Source organism: Entelurus aequoreus, linkage group LG08 (genome assembly GCF_033978785.1).
Source record: "Entelurus aequoreus isolate RoL-2023_Sb linkage group LG08, RoL_Eaeq_v1.1, whole genome shotgun sequence".
Lineage (NCBI taxonomy): Eukaryota > Metazoa > Chordata > Actinopteri > Syngnathiformes > Syngnathidae > Entelurus > Entelurus aequoreus.
The window spans coordinates 47,782,064-47,809,104 of record NC_084738.1 but is presented as its reverse complement, the minus strand read 5'-3'; the positions used below and the strand labels follow the sequence as shown (position 1 = coordinate 47,809,104).

The 27,041-nt window shown below is 37.6% G+C and overlaps 1 protein-coding gene across 7 annotated transcripts in view; it reads left to right on the top strand.

Annotated features, from left to right (window-relative positions):
• The window catches only part of thrb (thyroid hormone receptor beta), a 149,346-nt gene that overhangs the window by 96,479 nt on the left and 25,826 nt on the right, over positions 1-27,041 (top strand). The window contains exon 1 of one of the 7 annotated variants that reach the window (XM_062056674.1): positions 3,740-3,916. The exons of the other annotated variants lie outside the window; for them this stretch is intronic. Within the exon in view, the coding sequence (XP_061912658.1) occupies positions 3,781-3,916 (136 nt within the window). The 5' untranslated portion in view covers positions 3,740-3,780. Of the gene's footprint in view, positions 1-3,739; positions 3,917-27,041 lie in introns of those variants that run through there. 7 annotated transcript variants of the gene reach the window in all.

The following is a 27,041-nucleotide window of genomic DNA, read 5'->3' as shown; positions in this document are numbered from 1 at the left end:
ATTTTTTTACAATTTTTTTATATACATTTTACAGGTTATACTGTATATCTTTTATTATTGAATGTATCAAATGTGATGAATATTTAATGGTCCACTATGGAAACAGGCCTTTTGGCTTTTTGTGCCATCCATTTGCCTGTTAAAAGCATTACATGGACTCAATTCTTTAAGATGTCAATAAACTTCTCAATCAATCAATCAATCAAGCTGCGGCGTTAAGGTAGCTTAAATGTAAAAGTACCGTATTTTTCGGACTATAAGTCACAGTTTTTTTCATAGTTTGGCCGGGGGTGCGACTTATACTCAGGAGCGACTTATGTGTGAAATTATTAACACATTACCGTAAAATATCAAATAATATTATTTAGCTCATTCACGTAAGAGACTAGACGTATAAGATTTCATCGGATTTAGCGATTAGGAGTGACGTATTGTTTGGTAAACATATAGCATGTTCTATATGTTATAGTTATTTGAATGACTCTTACCATAATATGTTACATTAATATACCAGGCACGTTCTCAGTTGGTTATTTATGCGTCATATAACGTACACTTATTCAGCCTGTTGTTCACTATTCTTTATTTATTTTAAATTGCCTTTCAAATGTCTATTCTTGGTGTTGGGTTTTATCAAATAAATTTCCCCAAAAAATGCGACTTATACTCCACTGCGACTTATATATGTTTTTTTCCTTATTTATTATGCATTTTCAGCCGGTGCAACTTATACTCTGGAGCGACTTATACTCCGAAAAATACGGTAGTGAACAAAGAAGATAATAAATGCTTTGTAAAAACTAACACAAATAACAATGTTGGGCCTTTAAAATAAGAGCGAACCAGAAAAACATGGTAGGTTGCACACACCATTTTACTAGTGCAGTGGTCACCAACCTTTTTAAGCCCAAGATCCCTAGTCTCAGCCATGAACCAAAGTGAGATCTATATACTGTATATATATGTTGGCCTCTGTCTGTTTCAAGAGACTTTAGAGTCTGCGCAATGTATCGAAATGATTTAAGTTTAATTTTCATTTTCATCACGAAATATAAATTACTACAAAACGAATTCATTTTAATGTAAATTCTGATTGCAGCGCCTGCTGTGGCCGTATAGCCCAGTTCTTGAGTGGCAGTTTCTGTTGCAATTGCTGCAGATGTAGTCTGTGCCAGGTCATGTTTCTGGTTGTAGTGCTTTCAGCTGTCTTTGCTTTCTCCTTTGTTCAAGCCGGTCCTCTCTCCTTCACTCACTTGTTTGGATGCTAGAATTAATGGCTAGCTTCCATTTGCTGCGGTCAGCAGCTAGGGCATACCTGCTTGCCAGGTTAATATTTCCTGCCTTTGGATCACATTTACACACATCTTTATAACAAAGAACAGGTCTTTCTGTAGACCTGGAGCCAGTTGCAAGCTCACCGTAAAGTAGGTCTATCGGGATTCGGCCGTCCTACATGCGAGTGACATGGCCGAGCTGGCACATGCGATTTTGTGTTAGCAAAGCATACAGTACATGCCTGTGCCAGAACTTCTTTGTTTGTTTTCCGGTCAAGCCTGGTGATTCCCAGTATTCTCTTGATGCAACGAAGATTAAAAGTATTTTGTCTGCGTTCTTGGCGGGAGTACAGCGTCCATGTTTCGCTGCGGTGAAGCAGGGTACTTAGCACGCAAGCCTGGTATACCTTCATCTTGGTATTGGTGGCTAACTTGATTATATCCCGTACCCTTTTTGCTAGAAGAACCAGGGCGGTTGCTGCTTTTCTTATCTGTGTGTTCAGCTCAGCATCAAGGGAGAGGGTACTGCAGATGTTGCAGCCTATATAGGTGAAATTCTCCACTGCCTCCAGGGTATGAATACCGATGCTGATAGTAGGAGGGCTGCAGACATTTTGACCCGTGACCTTGGTCTTCTTGAGGCTGAATTTGAGGCCAAACTCTGCATGCGTAGGGGAAATTGTTGACCAGTTGTTGAAGTGCTTCCTCCGTATATGCGCAGTCAGGGCAGCATCGTCTGCAAAAAGCATTTCCTAATAAGTACTTTCCGCACCTTTGTTTTTGTTCTGAGAGGTGAAAGGTTAAAGAGGTTTCCATCTCTTCTGGTGTAAAGATATATACCCGCATATGACTGGCTGAAGGCATATGACAGCAGCAAGGAGAATAAGATACCAAAGAGTGCCGGAATTAGTACACACCCAAGGCATAAGCAAACTAAGTGCTTGCTTAGGGCTTCGCGGCCACTAGGGGGCCCCCATATAGCTAAAAAATATGACTTTTTAGTTTTTGCATGTATGCGTCCAATTAATTATTTCTACATGATCAAAGATATATTATTGTATCAAACACAATTTTAGGTCAACACAGTGCTGCTGCAGTTGTAGACTGAGTAATTATTGCTGCCTCTCTTTAAATGCCAAAGCTCTGCCTGTGCTGCATGGCAAATTAGCTCCTGTTTTTCTAAAATTTGCTTTTTTAGCTGCCATTTTTCAGATTACATGAACGTATATAGCAGTGGTTCGGAAACTTTTTCACCAAGTACCACCTCAAACCACTTTTGCCCCCCCAAGTACCACCATAATGACGAACATTGAAATACATTAGTGTAGTAGGCCTAAGTATTTACTAAAAACAAGGCAGAGGTTTTATTTAACAAGTATATTTAAAATTGTTTAGCCCTGTAACATTACACACAGTTTGTACAGTAAAAGTGTTTGAATATAGGAAAATAACTCACTGTACTTTAATCAAGTAATTATTTGGCGTACCACTAGATGGAGCCCATGTACCACTAGTGGTACACGTACCAAAGATCGAGAATAACTTGTATATAGCATGTGTACCGTATTTTTCGGACTATAAGTCACAGTTTTTTTCATAGTTTGGCCGGGGGTGCGACTTATACTCAGGAGCGACTTATGTGTGAAATTATTAACACATTACCGTAAAATGTCAAATAATATTATTTAGCTCATTCACGTAAGAGACTAGACGTATAAGATTTCATCGGATTTAGCGATTAGGAGTGACAGATTGTTTGGTAAACGTATAGCATGTTCTATATGGTATAGTTATTTGAATGACTCTTACCATAATATGTTACGTTAACATACCAGGCACGTTCTCAGTTGGTTATTTATGTGTCATATAACGTACACTTATTCAGCCTGTTGTTCACTATTCTTTATTTATTTTAAATTGCCTTTCAAATGTCTATTCATGGTGTTGGGTTTTATCAAATAAATTTCCAAAAAAAATGCGACTTATACTCCAGTGCGACTTATATATGTTTTTTCCTTCTTTATTATGCATTTTCGGCCAGTGCGATTTATAATCCGGAGCGATTTATAGTCAGAAAAATATGGTATATTAAATCACGGACCAGTTACCAGGCCACCATGTCCGGCTTTGTTAAACGTTAATTAAAATAGATGATTACGATACATGCCATACAGTCAAAAGTGCTTTGTAATCCTCCCCAACCTTAACCTTATCAAACAATGCCTCCTGGTGTTTTTCTAACCTTACCCTGAACTCCAAGGGGAATAATTCACCTCTTCAGGTAACAAAGAGTAGCTCAGGACATCTGGCTTAGGGCATCACTTCACCTGAGGGCCTCGGGTTGAGAGCTCAAAAAATTGTTCATGACCGGCTTTGAACCACTTAAGGCCTAAAGTAGTCAGCATTTGTGAAAGGAGAATAATTGATCCGTGCAAACACTTGCTCAAGGGCCACTGAGCAAGGTAACGCCAACAGAGGCGTTTGTTCTCGGTTGCAAAGACAGTGGATGGCAAAGAAAGGACTGATGGTCGCAAATAAAGTCTCAGCCATTTTATTGGCTCACAAGCTGGAGGCATTTCTGTGGAATATTCTGCTTCAGTCAGGAATATTCATTCTTCTGTCCAACACTAATAATAGTTGGGGTAAGTTTGTTTATTTATTTATTTCAATTGAAGTACAATATATGTATGTGTTTTTAGTAATGTGGAATACTATAGTTAGTAATAATAGAGGGATAGCAGCATTTTAATTGTCAGTCAATACTAAACACAATCTAAAATCTTTGTAAAATATTTTACTTTAAACAGAATATATAGATGTTTTTAAATAAAAACTGTACTGGTTGTTAATTAAACAACTTTAAAGATTATAGTAGGAACTTAAAAAAATTTGGCCTTTTAATTTGACAAAGGAAATCAATAGGAGTGAGTTTTTGTACTCTACATGCTTTTCCTTGATCATTTTTTTTTAAATATCTGACTGGAAAAAAAACATTCGGTTTGGCCGCCCAGACAACAGATTGTTTGAGTATTGAGCGCCACTGTCTGATCAAACACTTAATAATATAACATGTCGTCTCAACTCCAAACAAGATTAGTACATGTCAGGACATCACCTCATTGAAAAGTTCAACTGGTATCAAGCCGTCTTTGCGCACAGATTTGCCTGAAAGGGCCTGCCACATAGCAGCTGTTCCTGCTTAATCACAGCTACTCGCCACATACTCACACTGATCTTCACTCAGGAGGTCAATAATTCCTTTGTGGCTCCTGTAATACAAAGATAATTATGACTTATACCGTTGTGGTCAGACATTCATGTAAACTCACCAAGAGCAATAATGTCATACTGTATTTATTTTGGCTCCAAATGATTTATGTAAGCCCCCTTATACAGTATATATTTTTAGGAATGTTTCAATCAGGGATTTATGCTGCCTATTTCGATACCGATCAACCATGAGTGAGCTTGGCCGATACCAATACCAACACCGATACAAGTAATAACTGTACATTTTTCTGTTATTTTATTGTGGGTGCTATTAACAGTTTTAACATTATTGGCACAATATTTTTAAACTAGTTCCTTATTGTCTTTTTTTAACATACATTTGTTTGCGCAAAACAAAGTCAATCATACATAATAAACTAAAACTACGGTGCTATTTAACAACTATACTAACTGTTTAAATAATGTTTGCCCTCCAGGCCCTTATTTTCTGAATTTGTAAACATTCATAAAAACAAAACAAAAACAAAACAGATTTTGACAAAATAAAAATATCGGCCTCATCACTCTAGTATTGATAATATTTTGATCAATACTGATTCGTCATCCTCTTACATGTGAATAAAAATCTCAACCAAAAGCAATAAAATATCTAATATACATAAAATAAAATGGATAAATAATGTATTGACAACAAGGTTGCACTTGAATATTGAACATGTAGGCAGAGGTAGAGTTGTACATTACTTAACTGACAATCAAGTTAGGATCTTTTTAAACAAAAGTGCAGAGTAACAATATAAACACTATATTATAAGAAGATATATTAACACAGGGGTGTCCAAACTTTTTCCACTGAGGGCCGCACACTGAAAAATCAAAGCAAGCAGGGGCCATTTTGATATTTTTTATTTAAAAAACCAATACAATATATGTATAAAAAATATACATTTAGGCCTCCACTCAAGCTTGATCCCGGGTACCCCAAAGGGTTTTGGTCAAAAAAATATAAAAAATGTGTCATTATTCAGTATTATTATTTTTATTATTATTCAAGTTTTAAATCTCTAGATAAACATTAGGTCTATCTGTCAATATAACGTTTTTAAAAATTTAAGTTGTATGCTCTTTTTGTCAAAGAAAACCCATTTTTTTATGGAAAAAAACAAAATATGCAATATTTTCACCCCATAAAATTTTTAAGGGGAATATTTGACATTATATAATAATTGGAGCCTTAAAAAGGTCAATAACTCATAACACCATTGATTTTAATTCATTATTATTTTTTGAGCAATGACACTTAAAAACAAATCACACTAACATTATTGGGGATCCAAAAGGGTCCTTCTCATTAAAGTGTTAAAAAATAAATTATATTTTTTTTTACTGTTTACTTTTAACACAATAATCTCAATAATCTCAACTTCAGATCTATCCGCCAATTATAAATGTTATTGTTGTTTATGTTTTTTGTTTGTTCATTTGAGGCCCTTCTTTAAAAAAAAACAGCTCAGTTTTTTATATGGCAAACACAAAATATGCAACATTTTCCCCAAAAAATATATCAAAGTAGAATATTTAATGTGACGTAATTGGAGCCTTGAATAGGTCAATAATTCATAATGACATTGATTTTGATTCATTATTATTTTTAAAGAAAGAAACAGCCTGCATGGCAGCTTTGTGTTATTAGAGTAAACATTGCAACATTTTCTTGGTACATTTCACCTGTTTGCTCTTTTATACCATTTTTTATGTTTTTAATTTTTTCCAATCGTATTTTTAAAATGTGCCGTTGGGCCGTTAAAAAATGACCTGCGGGCCGCAAATGGCCCCCGGGCCGCACTTTGGACACCCCTGTATTAACAAGTCATATGAAAAATAACTTAAGTCTGGCAGATTCCAAGTGAGGAAACACTGACATGACAACGTGACAAATGTCTGTCAAAAGTTTGCAGTATTTTTAAAAATGCCAGTTTTTCAACAGTATTAAATGGCAGCATGTCTTTGGCGATTTATTTAACCAAACTTTCTGCAGACTAACACTATTTTGTACTGTTTTGTTCATACTGGCCTGGCTTGTTCACCAAACGGGAAGTGAGTGCCAACTGTCGGTTGGTTGTGTTTTAAGTGGGTATTTGCGCACATTCGACAAACTGACTCCTCTCTGTTGATACGCTCATCTTGTTCAAAATGTTTCAACTGAAATATTCCCACACTGGTGCGGTGGAATTTGGTTTTGTAACGATTTTGTCCATGTTAGCTGCTACATGCTAATTTTATTGCACTATGCAGCCCACCTCACCGCACAAAGAGTCAAAGACACCTAATGAGGACAAGATAATTCTCCTCCTTCTTTTCATTATACTATGGTACAAACACGCGTAGCTGCTGAAAGCGACGGAAAGCGTGAATGCTCTTGAAGCATATACATGGCGATTTATCGATGCTCGTAAATTTACACACTTAATTTTCATTTATCGTCAGTTAATTGACTTACCAAATATCGGCCCAGGCTTACCATCTACACTTCTTAAAAGGGCCCTATTATGGAAAGCCAACTTTTTTTTTTACCTGATGCCACCTGCTTATGTGTATTTGGGATCTGCATAAGCGAACATTTTAAATCAAACTGTGGAGGCATTGCAGAGATATTTATAAAACAATCTTGGAATTTGCTCCTTTTGTGAGGTTTGTGCCAAATTTGACGTTAGCGGATTATCCATATATGGTAGACATTTGCCCAAACATCCTTGCGTGACGCGACCAAAATAAACTTATGTAAAACCGGCTGTGCTACAACATCTTGTCGATTATGAAACCCAATGAAGAAAAATGCTCTGTTGTTTGTTTGCTTTAACCAGCACAAGTCTCTCCACTAACTTTCGGTCTCATCTGAAGTAGAAAGTGTCTTACTTTTAACTTTTGTGATTCATGGCAATGTGCCTTTCACTGTGAGGAAGTCGCTTTGAGTGTGTGCAAAGATTACCCCCTGCTTCAACCACAGACCTTCACAAAAAGATGGATTCTCCAGAAAAAAAAATACTTTTAATGACGGGCTCGGTGACTACTATTTATGGAAATACAGGAGACAATTAAACAGTAACAGTAGGTTAGAAATGTGTGAATAATATGTTAGCAATGTTAGCTAGATGTGTTTTGCACCGGTGAGACAATAGCATCACCGTCCACCGGCAAAATAAATAACGATCGTCCTAAAACTTACTTTTAATTGGATCAGTGCCTACCGTGTTTGGCAATGGACCAGTTAATATTATAATCTGTTTGTTCGTTCACAAGCCTCACGAACGATTATGTAGCCCGGTGTAGCATAGCTAACTGTATTAGCCGGCTCGCTCCTCTGTTGTTTACAAGTTTTCAAAGCAGCAGCAGTAAAAGTATTAACATGAACATAGAACATAGAATAGAAAAGCATTTTATTGTCAATATACACATGCATACGTCCAGGATGTAGAATTGGAGAGACAATGACTCGGTAGAAATGTAACCTTTCCAACCTAGCTTCTTTACTTTGTGTCCACCACGTCGTCTCCTCCTTCAGTCGACAACAAACCACGGTGGCCCACATGGTCTAGCTACATCTTACGGGAAGTTTCATCCATCCATCCATTTTCTACCGCTTTGTCCCTTTCGGGGTCACGGGGGATGCTGGTGCCTATCTCAGCTGCATTTCGGGCGGAAGGCGGTGTACACTCTGGACAAGTCGCCACCTCGTCGCAGGGCCAACACAGATAGATTCACACACTAGGGCCAATTTAGTGTTGCCAATCAACCTATCCCCATGTTTTTGGAGGTGGGATGAAGCCGGAGTACCCGGAGGGAACCCACGCAGTCACGGGGAGAACATGCAAACTCCACACAGAAAGATCCCAAGCCCAGGTTGAACTCAGGACTACTCAGGACCTTCGTATTGTGAGGCACATGCACTAACCCATGTACCACCGTGCTGCCCATACGGGAAGTTGGATTGTGGTAAAAGACAAGTAAAGATTAGATGGGTGGTGGCGATCACCGGTGTCCATATTCCATACAGTCTTAGCAAAACAAAACAACTACCGTATTTTTCGGACTATAGGTCGCAGTTTTTTTCATAGTTTGGCCGGGGGTGCGACTTATACTCAGGAGCGACTTATGTGTGAAATTATTAACACATTACCGTAAAATATCAAATAATATTATTTAGCTCATTCACGTAAGAGACTAGACGTATAAGATTTCATCTGATTTAGCGATTAGGAGTGACAGATTGTTTGGTAAACGTATAGCATGTTCTATATGTTATAGTTATTTGAATGACTCTTACCATAATATGTTACGTTAACATACCAGGCACGTTCTCAGTTGGTTATTTATGCGTCATATAATGTACACTTATTCAGCCTGTTGTTCACTATTCTTTATTTATTTTAAATTGCCTTTCAAATGTCTATTCTTGGTGTTGGGTTTTATCAAATAAATTTCCCCAAAAATGCGACTTATACTCCAGTGCGACTTATATACCGTATTTTCCGCACTATAAGGCGCACTGGATTATAAGGCGCACCTTCAATGAATGGCCTATTTTAAAACTTTGTTCATATATAAGGCGCACCGCATTATAAGGCGCATAGAATAGACCAGGGGTCGGGAACCTTTTTGGCTGAGAGAGCCATGAAAGCCAAATATTTTAAAATGTATTTCCATGAGAGCCATGTAATATTTTTTTTAACACTGAATACAACTAAATGCGTGCATTTTTAAGTAAGACCAACATTTTTTGAGTATAATAAGTCTCTTATTCTTTTTAATAACATTGTTATTCTGAAGGTAACCAACAATAAATAAAATACATCTTACCATTAATGTGACTTCTGGTGCTGCAAGGTTTTGCTGATGGCTTTGTAGTCGTTATTTTTAACACTGTGATTATCAGCGGAATTATTCATTACTTATCGTGTTCAGCAATGTCAGCTAAGATTTATCTGAGAGCCAGATGCCGTCATCAAAAGAGCCACATCTGGCTCTAGAGCCATAGGTTCCCTACCCCTGGAATAGACTTTACAGTAGAAGCTGGGGTTACGTTATGCATACCGTAGTTGCGAGACCCGTTGTGGCTCAATATTGGTCCATATATAAGGCGCACCGGATTATAATGCGCACCGTCAGCTTTTGAGAAAATTAGAGGTTTTTACGTGCGCCTTATAGTGCGGAAAATACGGTATGTTTTTTTCCTTCTTTATTATGCATTTTCGGCCGGTGCGACTTATACTCCGGAGCGACTTATACTCCGAAAAATACGGTATATGTTATAGTTATTTGAATGACTCTTACCATAATATGTTACGTTAACATACCAGGCACGTTCTCAGTTGGTTATTTATGCGTCATATAACGTACACTTATTCAGCCTGTTGTTCACTATTCTTTATTTATTTTAAATTGCCTTTCAAATGTCTATTTTTGGTGTTGGGTTTAATCCAATAAATTTCCCCAAAAAATGCGACTTATACTCCAGTGCGACTTATATATGTTTTTTTCCTTCTTTATTAAGCATTTTCGGCCAGTGCGATTTATACTCCGGAGCGACTTATACTCCGAAAAATACGGTACTACAGTTAACCGGGGTGGGGACGAGAGGCTAGTCGTCAGTGTGAGGGGGCGTGGTAAAGAGGTCTTCATTTGCATCTAACAACTCCGCCTCTCAAAATGAGCCGGTTTTGAAGGAAGCCAAAAATTGGCTTGAAGATAGGTCTTCACAACAAATTCTATGCAAAATTTTGACTATATTACAATCATTAGATGTTACATAGACCAAAAGGAAGTGTTTTAAAAATAGAAGAAAAAAATCATCATATGACCCCTTTAAACTTTGCTAAGCACTTATTTTTCCTGTTGTTTTTAGCTAGCTTAGCTTGATAGTTAGCTAAGCTATGAGCATGCCTACATGTGTAACATGTTTAGTCTCAGTGCTCATACTTGATAATGATACCTAAGGTATTAAGAAATGCATTTTTTGCTGTAATGGATGTGATTATTATTAACTTAGGGGAGTGTCTACACACTCTGTATGGAAATACACAATTAGCTGCTGGCTTGTCAGCCAGGGGACTAAAAATAAACTGTGTTTATGATCAGCATTGAAATACATTGATTGGCAATGGCGATGACATACTTTTTTGAGAAAATTGATGATACTGATCTGTGGCTGAACGATCGGCACAACACTAATATTTTTATATTCTTATTTATATTAGGGATGCACCAATCGATCAGCCACCGATCAGCGACAGCCGATTTTGTGGGAAAAGTATGTGAACCATTTCAATGCCAATCACAAAAGCCAATTCTCTATGGCCAATAATTATTTTGGTTCCTTGGCTGAGATGCTTGCATGTTTATTATTATCATTATTATATTACTATGTCCATACAGCAGAGCTATTCAACTACATAATGAAGAGGGCCACAGTTTCAAGAACCCAAGGGCTCAGGGGCCGGACATCGAAATTTGGATTTTGTCAGAAAGTGCCTCCCCAGGTTATATTCCTTTGAGACTGCGTTTACTTACTTGCAAAGTAAACACATCAACTTTTACACTGCAACGTCAATACATTCATTATTCTGCCCTCGCTACTCGTTTCTAGCGTGTGAAGCTAAAAAGATGAACAGCATGAAGAAACAGAAGCTCCAGAAGTTTTGTGGTGGATTGATGTTCCGTCTTTGGAATTATTTTCCTGCCTCTCTTTTATTTCTTTAAAGGCCTACTGAAAGCCACTACTACCGACCACGCAGTCTGATAGTTTGTATATCAATGATGAAATCTTAACATTGCAACACATGCCAATACGGCCGGGTTAACTTATAAAGTGACATTTAAAACTTCCCGGGAAATATCCGGCTGAAACGTCGCGGTATGATGACGTATGCGCGTGACGAAGTCAGAGTAACGGAAGTTATGGTACCCGTAGAATCCTATACAAAAAGCTCTGTTTTCATTTCATAATTCCACAGTATTCTGGACATCTTTTGCAATTTGTTTAATGAACAATGAAGGCTGCAAAGAAGACAGTTGTAGGTGGGATCGGTGTATTAGCAGCGGACTACAGCAACACAACCAGGAGGACTTTGTTGGAGCGCTAGCCGCGCTAGCCGCCGACCTCACCTTGACTTCCTACGTCTCCGGGCCGCCAAACGCATCGGGTGAAGTCCTTCGTCCTTCTGCCGATCGCTGGAACGCGGGTGAGCACGGGTGTTGATGAGTAGATGAGGGCTGGCTGGCGTAGGTGGAGAGCTAATGTTTTTAGCATAGCTCTGTGAGGTCCCGTTGCTAAGTTGCTAAGTTAGCTTCAATGGCGTCGTTAGCACAGCATTGTTAACCTTTGCCAGCCTGGAAAGCATTAACCGTGTATTTACATGTCCACGGTTTAATAGTATTGTTGATTTTCTATCTATCCTTCCAGTCAGGGGTTTATTTTTGTTGTTTCTATATGCAGTTAAAGCACGATGCTATCACGTTAGCTCGTAGCTAAAGCATTTCGCCGATGTATTGTCGTGGAGATAAAAGGCACTGAATGTCCATTTCGCGTTCTCGACTCTCATTTTCAAGAGGATATAGTATCCGAGGTGGTTTAAAATACAAATCCGTGATCCACAATAAAAAAAAGGAGAGTGTGGAATCCAATGAGCCAGCTTGTACCTAAGTAACGGTCAGAGCGAAAAAAGATACGTCCATCACTGTCTCTCAAGTCCTTCACTGTAACATTCCTCATCTACGAATCTTTCATCCTCGCTCAAATTAATGGGGTAATCATCACTTTCTCGGTCCGAATCTCTCTCGCTCCATTGTAAACAATGGGGAATTGTGAGGAATACTAGCTCCTGTGACGTCACGCTACTTCCGGTACAGGCAAGGCTTTTTTTAATCAGCGAGCAAAAGTTGCGAACTTTATCGTCGATTTTCTCTACTAAATCCTTTCAGCAAAAATATGGCAATATCGCGAAATGATCAAGTATGACACATAGAATGGATCTGCTATTCCCGTTTAAATAAATAAAAATCATTTCAGTAGGCCTTTAAACTTCTTCCTTGTTTTAGGTTTGTAAGACTGAAAATATATAGTTAATACACTTACACAATAAATGACAGATGTTTACACGTTCAAAAATTACTTAACATTGACAGCAAACATTGCGCACAATGAAGCTGGCCAAACACAATTAAATTTAAGGTGTACTGGTCAAATTTAGTTTTGATGAGCTTTGATCGGCAAAAATCAACATGAGTACGAATACAAAAGACATCTCGATGTCAGCAATTTCAATACAAAACAAACTAAATGTCTTCTTGCACAATATCTACTTACGAAGATCTGACCAAGTTTCGTGGTGAAGCTTACCCATGTGTATTTGTACCGTCGGGGCTGCTCGTCTGGAACAGTGTGTGATAACTCAAGCACTGGCTCAGGGCAGAATATTCATACTTTGTTGTCCAGTGCCTTTAAAAGTCAGATTATTGCAATTTAGTTTTATTATTTTCAGGGTCGATAGTGCCATTTTTGGTTTGATCGAGTAGTCTTCTTCTACTCACCCCGCTGTTGCGTCATTGTGACACATATGCCTTTCTGTTACCCCCTGCTGGGTGGTGGGGGTACTGCACACACGAGCAACCCTTGTTGAATGGTTTCATCAAGCTTATTTGGGTGATGTTCGGCGGGCCAAATCAAAAGCTTTGGCGGGCTGCCAGTTGAATAGGCATGTGCGGCGTCGTTCCCATAAGTTAATATCATCTCCTTTATTGCGGCGAATAAACTGTATTTCTTAGATTATTAGGTAGTGCTGAACAAAAATGCTGTAACAAAATGGTAAATGGATTATACTTGTATAGCGCTTTTCTACTTTCAAGGTACTCAAAGCGCTTTGACACTATTTCCACATTCACCCATTCACACACTGATGGCGCGAGCTGCCATGGAAGGTGCTAACCACGACCCATCAGGAGCAAGGGTGAAGTGTCTTGCTCAAGGACACAACGAACATGACTAGGATGGTAGAAGCTGGGGATCAAACCAGGAACCCTCAGGTTGCTGGCACGGCCACACTCCCAACCACGCCACGCCATCCCCAAATGCGAAAAATGCGATTTACAAACCGCAAAAGATGCGGTTTGAATGGTCACATGATGAGTGAGTGGGGCTAAGAAAAACTAGCTAGCGTCATTGTGGGCCCCTTACGATCCATCCTAATGACTAAGTCCATTTTGAATTGTTTTTTTTGTTTTTTTTAAGAATGTATGACAATCTTTTCTCCTCCGTCAGCCATTGCAGGCATATCTTTTCAGATAGACCAGTCGGAGGACAGAAAATGCTGATACAATTATGAATATTAAATCATCCTAAATATAATCATTAAACATTTTTTTAAGAAGGATTACCCTCAATAATTGTACCATCAGCTCCCTCATCAAGAAGGCCCAGCAGAGGAAGTACTTCCTGCGGCAGCTGAGAAAACTTAAGGTGCCGACCGAGATGCTCAGATCTTGTTATTGTTCATGTGCCTGATGGCCGAGGGGAAAAAGCTGTTCATGTGGCGGGGGAGGTGTGGGTCTAGATGGACCGTAGTCTACTGCCTGAGGGGAGAGGGGAGAATAATTTGTGACCAGGGTGAGAAGAGTCAGCTGTGATCCGACCCACACGCCTCCTGGTCCTGGAGGAGAACAGGTCCTGGAGGGATGGGAGCTTGCAGCCAATCACCTTCTCAGCAACACGTACGATGCGCTGCAGTCGATGCTTATCCTGGATTCTGTGTTATGTGTTTTATGTTGCACGATTGCACCAAGAAAAATTCCTAGTTTGTGAACCCGTTCTCAAACAATGGCAATAAAAAAACTATTCTGATTCTGATTCAGATTTAGACGTAAACGTGAAAAATGAAAATCTGAATAAAGTCGTCAGAGCTTTGATATACTTCATAAATATTGAAACCAAATTTGGAGGAAAGGATTCCAGATCTTGTTAGTTGCGAACTTGAATGACGCTATAGGCAGAAATCCCAACTCGATGTTCCTCACTGACGTGACAGAAAAATAAATAATTGTGAAAAAATGTAAATACAAGATTTCAACTGATTGTAACGGAATTGATAAAGAAACGATAAAAAAGTTTATTCAAGAGATTTCAAAACCTTTAACGTATATCGGCAACCTATCGTTTCAAACAGGCAAATTCTCAAAACTAAATTAAAACAGCAAGAATTGTACCAATTTATAAGATTGGAGACACACACCAGTTTACAAACTACAGACCTCTTTCCTTACTTCAAAAATGTTCTAAAATTATTTAAAAATGGTTTACTAACAGATTGAATACATTCAGAAATGAAATAGGAAAACTTGTGGACAACCAATACAGATATAGAGCCAACATCAATGGCATGACGGAGAGGATTAATAGATGGTAAAAACTGCAACTACAGTGTTTATGGGTCTGACTAAAGCATTTGACACATCCATCCATCCATCCATTTTCTACCGCTTTTCCCTTTCGGGGTGGCGGGGGGTGCTAGAGCCTATCTCACAATGAATCATAATATCTTAACAAATTAGAACGATATAGCATCAGAGGACTTGTTTTGAACTGGATTAGAAGCTGCTTAACCAACAGGGAGCAATATGTGAAGCTAGGAACCACATTTGTTCAATCTTCATATAAATGACATGTGTAAAGTTACAAAAGACTTAAAGTTAGTCCTTTTTAAGGGAGCACGACTGCATTTTTTTGTTCAGGAGAGAACACACAGAAGCTATTAAAAATAACAACAGAAGAAATAAAAAATTAAAGAGAGGGTTTGACAAAAACAGACTATCTTTGAATCTCCATCCATCCATCATCCAGTAAAACTAAAATAATACTATTCAGTAACAGTAGAAGAGAAAGTCAAACACAAATATAAATAGACAGAGTAGACATTAACAGAGTAAAAGAAACCACATTTTTGTGTGTGATAATGCGTGATGAAATGAACTGGAAATCTCGTATATAACATAAAGGGGCAAGAAATATGTCAATAATGAATGAAGCGAAATATGTTATAGAAAATTATAGAAAAACAACATTTTCTCTACTGCTCGCTAGTGTGACCATGTTTGAGTTATTATGTAGAAAATGGTAAATAACATCAAAAGTACACTTCATTCACTAACCTCGTTACAAAAAAGATCAGTTAGAATAATAAATAATGTTGGATATAGAGAACACACATATCATTTATTTATTCAATCAAAAATATTGAAATTCAATGATTTGGTGCATTTGCAAACAGCAAAAATTATGTATAAAGCAAACTATAACCTACTACCCAAAAATGTACAACACTTTTTGTCAACAAAAGAGGAGAAATATGGAATGGAAATTTGGGGTTATGCACTTAACATACACAGCTATATATATGTATATATTTTTATATATATATACATATATATTAGGGGTGTAACGGTACACAAAAATTTCGGTTCGGTACGTACCTCGGTTTAGAGGTCACAGTTCGGTTCATTTTCGGTACTGTAAGAAAACAACAAAATATCAATCAATCAATCAATCAATGTTTATTTATATAGCCCTAAATCACAAGTGTCTCAAAGGGCTGTACAAGCCACAACGACATCCTCTGTACTTTTTTGGTTATTTATATACCACATTTGTAAACAATGGCTTTATCCTTTTAACATTGGGAACACTATAATAATTCTGCCCACGTTAATCCACATTAAACTGCCTCAAATTGTTGCTCAGATTAAATAAAATGACAAAACTTTTTTGTACATATAAAAAGTGCAACATTAAACAGTTTCAAGTCAACTCATCATGCTTAATTTATTACAGCATTTGGGAAGCCTGTAGTTGATTTTTATTATCTAAATGTTATATTTATGTGATAGCAGGGACCCTGCCATTCAAAACTAGGCTGGTCCATTACTAATGATTAATGTAGCTATAGCTGAAAAAATAGTACAATAGCAATAGGAGAGACTATTCATCCCTGAACACCATGGAGTTCATGTAGGCTTAATGATGCAGTTACATTATTATATTAACTATCAGAGACAAAAACTCTTCATTTAACATAATGTCCTTTTTTGCTGCTCCAACACAGCTCAATCAACACAGAAAACGGTAAAGTGAAATAACAGACAGACAGGGCTTTGCTGTCCGTAACACACACACACACACACACACACACACACACACACACACACACACACACACCGCAAAATGAGCTAACGTTACGCTAAAAGCGAATTAGCCTTCACCTCAAGCCAGGACTGCGAGCGAACTGAGCTGGTGTTTATATTTCTAGAAGGTCAACGGGCTCATAGTGATGTTGCTAGTAGTTGACTGGGAGGTGTTTATTATAATTTGGGGAGAGTCCGCTGCTTAATGCTTACCTGCTAAACGCTAAGCACTGACTACATGCTCTCTGAATACGTACTGCTGATTGGCTGTTACCGCTCTGAATACGCACTGCTGATTGGCTGTTACCGCTCTGTATGTAACCAATCAGATGGGTGTGTGGGTGGGACAATGCTGGGTGCTGTGCACTGACAGAGACAGGCAGAAGGAAGCGGAGCAGCTTGTTAAGACTTTAGTTTAGCTTAATATGTTCGTGTGGAAACTCGTTCGGTACACCTCCGAACCGAACCGAACCGCCCGTACCGAAACGGTTCAATACAAATACACGTACCGTTACACCCCTAATATATATATATTTATATCTATATATATATATATAGATATATATATACATATATATTGATATAGATATAGATATATATATACACCATATTTTTCGTAGTATAAGTCGCACCTGCCGAAAATGCATAATAAAGAAGGAAAAAAACATATATAAGTCGCACTATACGTTTACCAAACAATCTGTCACTCCTAATCGCTAAATCCCATGAAATCTTATACGTCTAGTCTCTTACGTGAATGAGCTAAATAATATTATTTGATATTTTACGGTAATGTGTTAATAATTTCACACATAAGTCAAACTATGACAAAAACTGCGACTTATAGTCAGAAAAATACGGTATGTATATATATATATATATACAAACCCCGTTTCCATATGAGTTGGGAAATTGTGTTAGATGTAAATATAAATGGAATACAATGATTTGCAAATCCTTTTCAACCCATATTCAGTTGAATATGCTACAAAGACAACATATTTGATGTTCAAACTGATAAACTTTTTTTTTTTGCAAATAATCATTAACTTTAGAATTTGATGCCAGCAACATGTGACAAAGAAGTTGGGAAAGGTGGCAATAAATACTGATAAAGTTGAGGAATGCTCATCAAACACTTATTTGGAACATCCCACAGGTGAACAGGCAAATTGGGAACAGGTGGGTGCCATGATTGGGCATAAAAGTAGATTCCATGAAAAGCTCAGTCTTTCACAAAAAAGGATGGGGCGAGCGTCACCACTTTGTCAACAAATGCGTGAGCAAATTGTTGAACAGTTTAAGAAAAACCTTTCTCAACCAGCTATTGCAAGGAATTTAGGGATTTCACCATCTACGGTCCGTAATATCATCAAAGGGTTCAGAGAATCTGGAGAAATCACTGCACGTAAGCAGATAAGCCCGTGACCTTCGATCCCTCAGGCTGTACTGCATCAACAAGCGACATCAGTGTGTAAAGGATATCACCACATGGGCTCAGGAACACTTCAGAAACCCACTGTCAGTAACTACAGTTGGTCGCTACATCTGTAAGTGCAAGTTAAAACTCTCCTATGCAAGGCGAAAACCGTTTATCAACAACACCCAGAAACGCCGTCGGCTTCGCTGGGCCTGAGCTCATCTAAGGCGGACTGTTACAAAGTGGAAAAGTGTTCTGTGGTCTGACGAGTCCACATTTCAAATTGTTTTTGGAAACTGTGGACGTCGTGTCCTCCGGACCAAAGAGGAAAAGAACAATCCGGATTATTATAGTCGCAAAGTTGAAAAGCCAGCATGTGTGATGGTATGGGGGTGCATTAGTGCCCAAGGCATGGGTAACTTACACATCTGTGAAGGCGCCATTAATGCTGAAAGGTACATACAGGTTTTGGAGCAACATATGTTGCCATCCAAGCAACGTTACCATGGACGCCCCTGCTAATTTCAGCAAGACAATGCCAAGCCACGTGTTACATCAACGTGGCTTCATAGTAAAAGAGTGCGGGTACTAGACTGGCCTGCCTGTAGTCCAGACCTGTCTCCCATTGAAAATGTGTGGCGCATTATGTTATGTTATGTTATGTTATTTTCATTTATTTTGCGCCCCCCAACCAACTGTTACATCAGCCCGGGGCGCAGCCCGAGTGGAGAAACAAAAAAAACAGAAACAGAGACTGAGACACACAAAGGAATCTAAACTAAACATTTAAGACTCACAATGAAAACATAAATTAAAAGTCATCTGCGGTAAAAGGGTGAGTTTTATTATGAAGCCTAAAATACCACAACGGAGACCCCCGGACTGTTGAACAACTTAAGCTGTACATCAAGCAAGAATGGGAAATAATTCCACCTGAGAAGCTTAAAAAATGTGTCTCCTCACTTCCCAAACGTTTACAGAGTGTTGTTAAAAGAAAAGGCCATGTAACACAGTGGTGAACATGCCCTTTCCGAACTACTTTGGCACGTGTTGCAGCCATGACATTCTAAGTTAATTATTTGCAAAAAAAAAAAAAAGTTTATGAGTTTGAACATCAAATATCTTGTCTTTGTAGTGCATTCAATTGAATATGGGTTGAAAATGATTTGCAAATCATTGTATTCCGTTTATATTTACATCTAACACAATTTCCCAACTCTTATGGAAACAGGGTTTGTATATATGGACAGGAAGTCATGCATAAACACAAAATAAATTATCCGGTTTACTTTCAAAATAAATCATATTATACTCGTTTAAACGTCAGGGCGGGGACGGACATGAAGTCAATTTGTCAGAGGTTTTCAGACGTAATTTTATCCTGTTGACCCAAATACTGATTTTGGATGTCCAAAATTAAAGAATCATATACAGGAAATAGGCATATCCCGGACAGCTATATGCGGCTTTGTCTTGTGTCAAATACCAGCTGATACGGGGGCCAAGGAAGCAGGGGAGTGGTTTGTAGGACTTGAGTAAAATGTATTCATGTATGTGTGTGTGTCTGCAAGGCTCGCCAGGGATTGATGTTTCTGTTGTGTTGTTGCTTGCTACAAAGAAAATAAAGTTGTCGTCTTTTTCAAGAGTCGAGTCAAGTCAATGCCGTCACAGACGCGCCCGCCTGTGGGTTTTGATAGACTGCAAAGCTTAAGACGTTCCGCGTTTATACATGATTATGCGTGGAACGTCAGAGCTATTTTGCTGCACGGTGGAGTCGCAACAGAACGGTAGTGGGGATTGTAGGACAGCAGACGGCGGTGCCGTTCAGTGGAGGTTACGTTTCGCTAGCGTTCTGCATCCTGTGGAAATTAAGGGTTATGCACTCAACACACAGTTTGTCTAATCTCACTTCAATGTGTACAAATCTGTGTTCATACAGTTTTTTCCGAAAGAATGTGTAAGGAACTTACATTTACAATTAGCAAGTTTAAAACAACAACATTTTCCATGTTTTAACAACACCCCTATTTGAGATAATGATATGTCTTATATTATTTTTATGATAATTGTTGTCCCTTCAAAATGTAACACAGTTATTAAAAAAACAATTTAATAGAAAAATAATCTGATTATCATATATCATCAATTGTGGGAATTTTACAGAAATGGTGTATGTTATGATTGTACAGGGCTTTCTATACTGTATTAAACAATTACAAATAAAATATGATTACATTTTTCAATTTATATAATATAGATGAATAATATGAAACAAATAAATTATATCTTTTTAATTACATTTTTAAATTACTTTTAAACTTTTTTAAGTAGTTCATTATGAAATGTACTATAATGTTTGTGTTATTATTATGATTTAGTTAAATTTATGTTTTTTGATATATTGTTTGTACATATACACACTTTGCGACTTTTAGGGACATCCTGTATATTCACCCATCAGACAATTTCCTGGAACTTGTACACGGTCACAAATTGGTTCGCATCAGAATCGCAATTTTTATTTAATACTATTCTAAATTGATTCAAACTTTTCAAGAATCGATTGAAAAATAGTTTTTTATTCCTTACTTACTATATCACTACTTACTACACGTATATGTCATATGTCAGCCTGTAATCTGTTTTATAAAAGGTTTCCTTGTAATTTATACACCAAATGATACATTGTGAGAATCAGGTTGAATAAAGAATTGTGTTGAATTTAATCACCCCAAGAATCGGAATCGAATTGACTGGTTTTGAGATTCACTTCCCTAACTTTTAAACACTCGGAAGTATTTTGACTTTTTTTTTTTTTTTTAATCCATGAGTCATTTTAAAGTAACTCAAGTTTGACTAAGCTGTAAGCATAAATATACTGAACTTTAAGGCTGCAGCTAACGATTATTTTTCTATCGATCAATCTATAGATTATTTTTTTCGATTAATCGGTTAATCTATAGATTATTTTTTTCGATTAATCTATAGATTATTTTTCCTTTTACCGATTATTTTTTATTTTATTTTATTGAAAATGAAGACGAAAAAATAAATGTAGGCCAGTTTGTTCAAAAGGCATGGCTTTTATTTACAAAAAAAAAAAAGTATGGCCACTCAGTCAACATTGACAACAACATGACAAAATATTCTGTAACAATGTAAACATTTAAAACTTTTAACATTTAACAAAATTAAAAGTAGCTTATTTGCTTTTTAATGTGCAAATATAAAAGTCAACATCCAGTGCAAATCTTAATATTCTGCAATAGTATAAGCATTTCAAAAGTAAAAGTATTGCTTATTTTGCTTTAAAATGTGCAAAAATAAAGATAAACATCCAATACAAAAAAGTGCAAAACGAAATATTCTGTAACAACAGTGTAAACATTTCAACAAAAGTGAAAGTATTGCTTATTTGCTAAAATGTGCAAAAATAAAGATAAACATCCAATACAAAAAAGTGCCAATCTAAATATTCTGGAGCACTGTAAACATTAACTATTGCTTTTAAAATGTGCAAAATAAACATCAAGTCCAACACAGTACACAATAACCAATTCTACTCATTCCAGTGAGTGACTAACAGTTGTAATGAAGAAAGGTTAGCATGTCTACGCTCAGAGGGGGTCGATGTGGCTGGAACTGAGAGGTAATAAGCCTTCACCTCAAGCCAGGACTGCGAGCGAGCTGAGCTGCAGTTTACGTTTCTAGAAGGTCAACGGGCTCATAGTGATGTTACTAGTAGTTGACTGGGAGGTGTTTATTATCATTTGGGGAGAGTCCGCTGCCTGATGCTCACCTGCTAAACACCTATCTGCTCGACGCTGAAGCGCTGACTACGCACTGCTGATTGGCTGGTAACTTTTTGAATACGCACTGCTGATTCGCTGATAATGCTTTGTGTGTACCAATCAGATGGTTGTGTGGGTGGGACAATGCTGCGTGCTGAGACAAAGGCAGAAGGAGCAAAGCAGCTTGTTAAGACTTTAGCAGCTAAAGTTAGCTTTAGCTTAGAAACTCGTTCGGTACAGCCCCGTACCGAAACGGTTCAATACAAAACACGTACCGTTACACCCCTAGCAGATACAAATGACACATTCATGTTTTTGTGTAATGATGACAACGTATGCTAACACGGACGATTGACTAGTTGATGGTTGATGATTTTCTTTTCAAATGTTCGTTCATAGCCGTTGTGCTGCTATGATAGGCCATTTACGCTCGACACAGTGTGCATACAACAACATTATTAGGCTGTGTATTGAAATACTCCCACACTTTTGACGACTTTTGGCGTGCTTTTTCCCCCTCGCTCGGACAGTCTGATTTGCGCTCCGCCATGACGGTAGTGTGACGTAAATATGCGACGCGTCGACGCACAAAAACGGCGTCGACGTATTTACGTAACCGATAACGTCGATGACGTCGACGCGTCGTTTCAGCCTTACTGAACTTAATTACCTTCTACCTTGCTTTTCGCCCAAGTGCAGCTGGGATAGGCTCCAGCTCCCACTGCGACCCTGAGAGGGACAAGCGGTAGAAAAAGGATGGATGAATAATTCTTGAGGATATACATTTTCCAGAGATTGAGGTTAGGTCCTAATTGTGTACACGTTCGATGAACTCCCCCTGAGATTTTCTGAACTAAAGACCCTAAATTAGTACCCTGCTGTATCGGTATCATGTTGTTTTACAGTAATGAATACATGTATTGATATTTTAGCACACAAGCAGAAGGCAACATTTTGTCAAATGTTCTTAGTAAACCAAATGATGCGTAGTTCATCATAATTCGTTGAAGAAACAATATTGATTGTCTGAATGTGTGACGCTGGGTTTAGAGCAGTGCAAACAGCAGGGATTTAAAAGCCAAACGTGCTCTTAAAAGTCAGAGCTATTTTGCTGCACGGTGGAGTCGCTGAAGAAACAATATTGATTGTCTGAATGTGTGACGCTGGGTTCAGAGCAGTGCAAACAGCAGGGATTTGAAAGCCAAACTGGCTCGCATCTTTGCTCAGACGCCACCATGTGTTCACGCTCGTCATGTTGCTGATGATCCATGTAAGCGGCAACATGTTCTGGTATTTTGAAAACCTAAGGAGATAAAGGCCGTCTGACGGATCAATTCTTTTTCCAACTGGGCGCAAAGCAATTAAAGCTTTAAGTCGGCGTTAAGTTGTGTAGCAAACAACAAGGTAGAAATACTGTACCTTCTTGAATGTTGTTCTCGGAAGAGTTACTGTACATTCGAGGTTGAATGGCTTCTAAAGTCAAGGGGTTGTATCCCAACCTGAAGGCTGAAAGCAAGATACAGCAGCCCCAATTGTTCCTTCTGCTGTGTTTTTGACTTCTTTGAAAACTTATAAAAGTACCTTGCAAGTAAAAGTTACTTGTTTTTGTCAGCATTTAAAAACACAAGTAACGACTCTTATTATTAAATATGTTTAGCTGTAGCTTACCAAAGAAATACTGCTTATTATACACCCAATTGTTTATTCTGAGTGCAATTTTATTAACACTATTATTTTTCTCATCTAAAATGATGTCACGAAACCTTGGTAAGAAACAAACTATGAGCATCACCAAGCATACAGTAGCTGAAAATAGTTGAATTACCTCTCAGTTAATCAATAAGGTTAGTTGTGACTGATACTGATAGATGAAATAAGTGCACATGTAATATACGTATACATTATATATTTTTTAACATGTATTTACATTTAATAATTAATATTGTGCAAAATTCAATCATTTTAAACATTAAAAGGTAATATATATTAATATGAATACAAATAGGGCAGTGCGTGTGCCTCACAATACGAAGGTCCTGGGTTCGAGCCCCGCTTGGGGTCTTTCTGTGTGAAGTTTGCATGTTCTCCCCGTGACTGTGTGGGTTCCCTCTGGGTACTCTGGCTTCCTCCCACCTCCTCCTGGGTATAGGTTGATTGGCAACACTAAATTGGCCCTAATGTGTGAATGTGAGTGTGAATGTTGTCTGTCTATCTGTGTTGGCCCTGCGATGAAGTGGTGGAATGGTGTACCCCGCCTTCCGCCCGAATGCAGCTGGGATAGAATTCAGCACCCCCCGCAACCCCACAGGGGACAAGCGTTAGAAAATGGATGGATGTAATGGATGTAATGTAGGCCACATAGTCAGGAGATCTGGGTTGAATCTCCGTTTTAACATCTCTGTGTTCTCCCCGTGCGGCTTCCTTGCATGTTAGGTTAATTAAAGACTCTAAATTGTCCACAAGGTATTATTGTGAGTGTGAATGGTTGTTTGTTTATGTGTGCCTGCGATTGTTTGGCGACTGGTCCAGGGCAGTGGTTCCCAACCACCGGTCCGTGGACTCGTACCAGTTCGTGATGCATTTGCTACAGGCCGCACAGGAACATTAATTAATTTATAAACAAACACAACTTTTGCCTTTCTCACGAGACACACCAATAAACTTGTTTATAGACGTAAAATAAAACTATTGATTGGAAGTTCCCATTTGTTATTTTTTATATATGTATTACATGGGACAATGCACATTAATGAACATATAAAATATAAATGTGCCAGATTGTAGCCAGATTGCAGTTCCCGGCAGGTTGATGGTATATACAACAAGGTCCAGAAAAATTTAAGTTAGGCAGCACAAACATCAGACACAAACAGTACAATAAAATATGCACACACACACACACACACACACACACACACACACACACACACACACACACACACACACACGCACAATACAAATCAATTGAGACCCATATAAAACAGTAGGTTGCTGCATGACCTCAGCTTAGGACAAATAAAGAATAAAGTCACCATAGTAGTTATCAGCATAAGGCAGATGGAGAAGTGCTATAGTGCTAAATTGTTGCATATAATAAGTATGCTTAAGAAAGAAAATACACTTCTCCCTTGGCCTAAAGTGATGGTATTATTGCTAATAGTTCTATTGCAAAAGTCATTAACATTAACAGATGTGTTCATGCATTGAAAGTTGCACCAAAAAGCGTACATAAGTGTATTTATTTATGAAATATTGCACAAAATATGAATACATAACTTTTAGAATAGAAATCTATAGGAATCTATAGAAAGCCATCGAAATCCATTTGAAATAATGCAGCTATGTCTAGTTTTATTATATATCTATGCTCTTGTCCTCGGCGATGACATATTATGGATAACACATCAGATATATTAGCCAAAAATTAAGACCACGAGCTAGCAAGAAAGAGTTAAAAACAAAAGTCTTTGGAGAGCTTTTTTGCAAGGGGAAAAGGCCAGGGAGCCCACTAATTCAGTGTTATGGTGAGTTGTATATTTCATGCACTTATTTTCACTGTACAGTATTTACCTGCCACACGTGGAAAGTCGATCTGTGAAAATAATGCATACATTAAACCTGTCCATGGTGCAAAAAAAGTTGGGGACCCCTGGTCGAGGGTATAAACCGCCTCCCGTCTGAAGTCAGCTGGAATAGGCTTCAGCTTACACGCAACCATATCTAGGATAAGCAGTATAGAAAATGGATGTATGGATCAGGGCTGTACAGTGCGACTAAAAATAGGTTTGAGTATTGAAAAAAAAAAAGTAGCACACGTGCAAATATAGATTTTAACCCGTTAATTAGCATTTTGCGCCTAAAATAAATGTATCAAAATTTGATTAAACTAGAGAAGAATGTTTGCCTATCTGTATAACACGTTTGAAATAAACTTCAACTATAACCATAACCAAATGGACAAGTGATTGACGCGGAAGTCTTTGTGCGCTAAAACTGTTTGTCTCCCTCCCTCCTGCACCATGCACAGAGGGGCTGGAGCCCCTAGCTCTCACACTCAGTCTTCCAACACAGAAGCAACAAGGTTTTAGTTGTAGGAACTGGTCAGGGAAAAACATATTTTTCCACCACCTTAAAACTTGACAGAAACGGTGCTGCGCGCTAGTAACTACGAGGGTCGGAAGGAATATAGAACAACAAATCAATGACTGAAGTGACAAACTTGCCATCCAAACAATACATTGCTTGTTTGTCAATCTCTTTACTAAGCAGATGTAAGACACATTAGTGAAAGATTCAACTGCTTTATGCCAGATATTTGACGTTTTTTTAAGTAACCCATTAATTACTTTCCCTAGTAATTAATTACATTTATTAAAGTTAAAGTTAAAGTCTCAACGATAGTCACACACACACTAGGTGTGGTGAAATTATCCTCTGCATTTGACCCATCCCCATGTTCACCCCCTGAGAGGTGAGGGTAGCAGTGAGCAGCAGCGGTGGCTGCGCTCAGGAATCAATTGGTGATTTAACCCCCAATTCCAACATTATTAATTACTTTTTTTAAAGTAATTTCCCGAACACAGCCTGTCATACAGCATCATGAAGCAGTTGGCAGGTTGGTGTTCCTGGCTAAAACCTGTGTGCATGTCCTATAATAATGTTTGTTGTTAAAGGTCAACTATTTTCAGGTTGTTGCTGACGTTTAAACATGTCCTCTTAAACCAGGGCACTTTCTTTCATATGTTGTGCCCTCTCTCTCTCTCTCTCTCTCTCTCTCTCTCTATATATATATATATATATATATATATATATATATATATATATATATATATATATATTATATATATATATATATATATATATATATATATATATATATATATATATATATATATATATATATATATATATATATACAGTATATATATATATATATATATATATATATATATATATATATACAGTATATATAAATATATATACAGTATATATATATATATATATATATATATATATACATATATATATATATATATATATATATATATATATATATATATATATATACATATATATATATGTATATTGTATATATATATA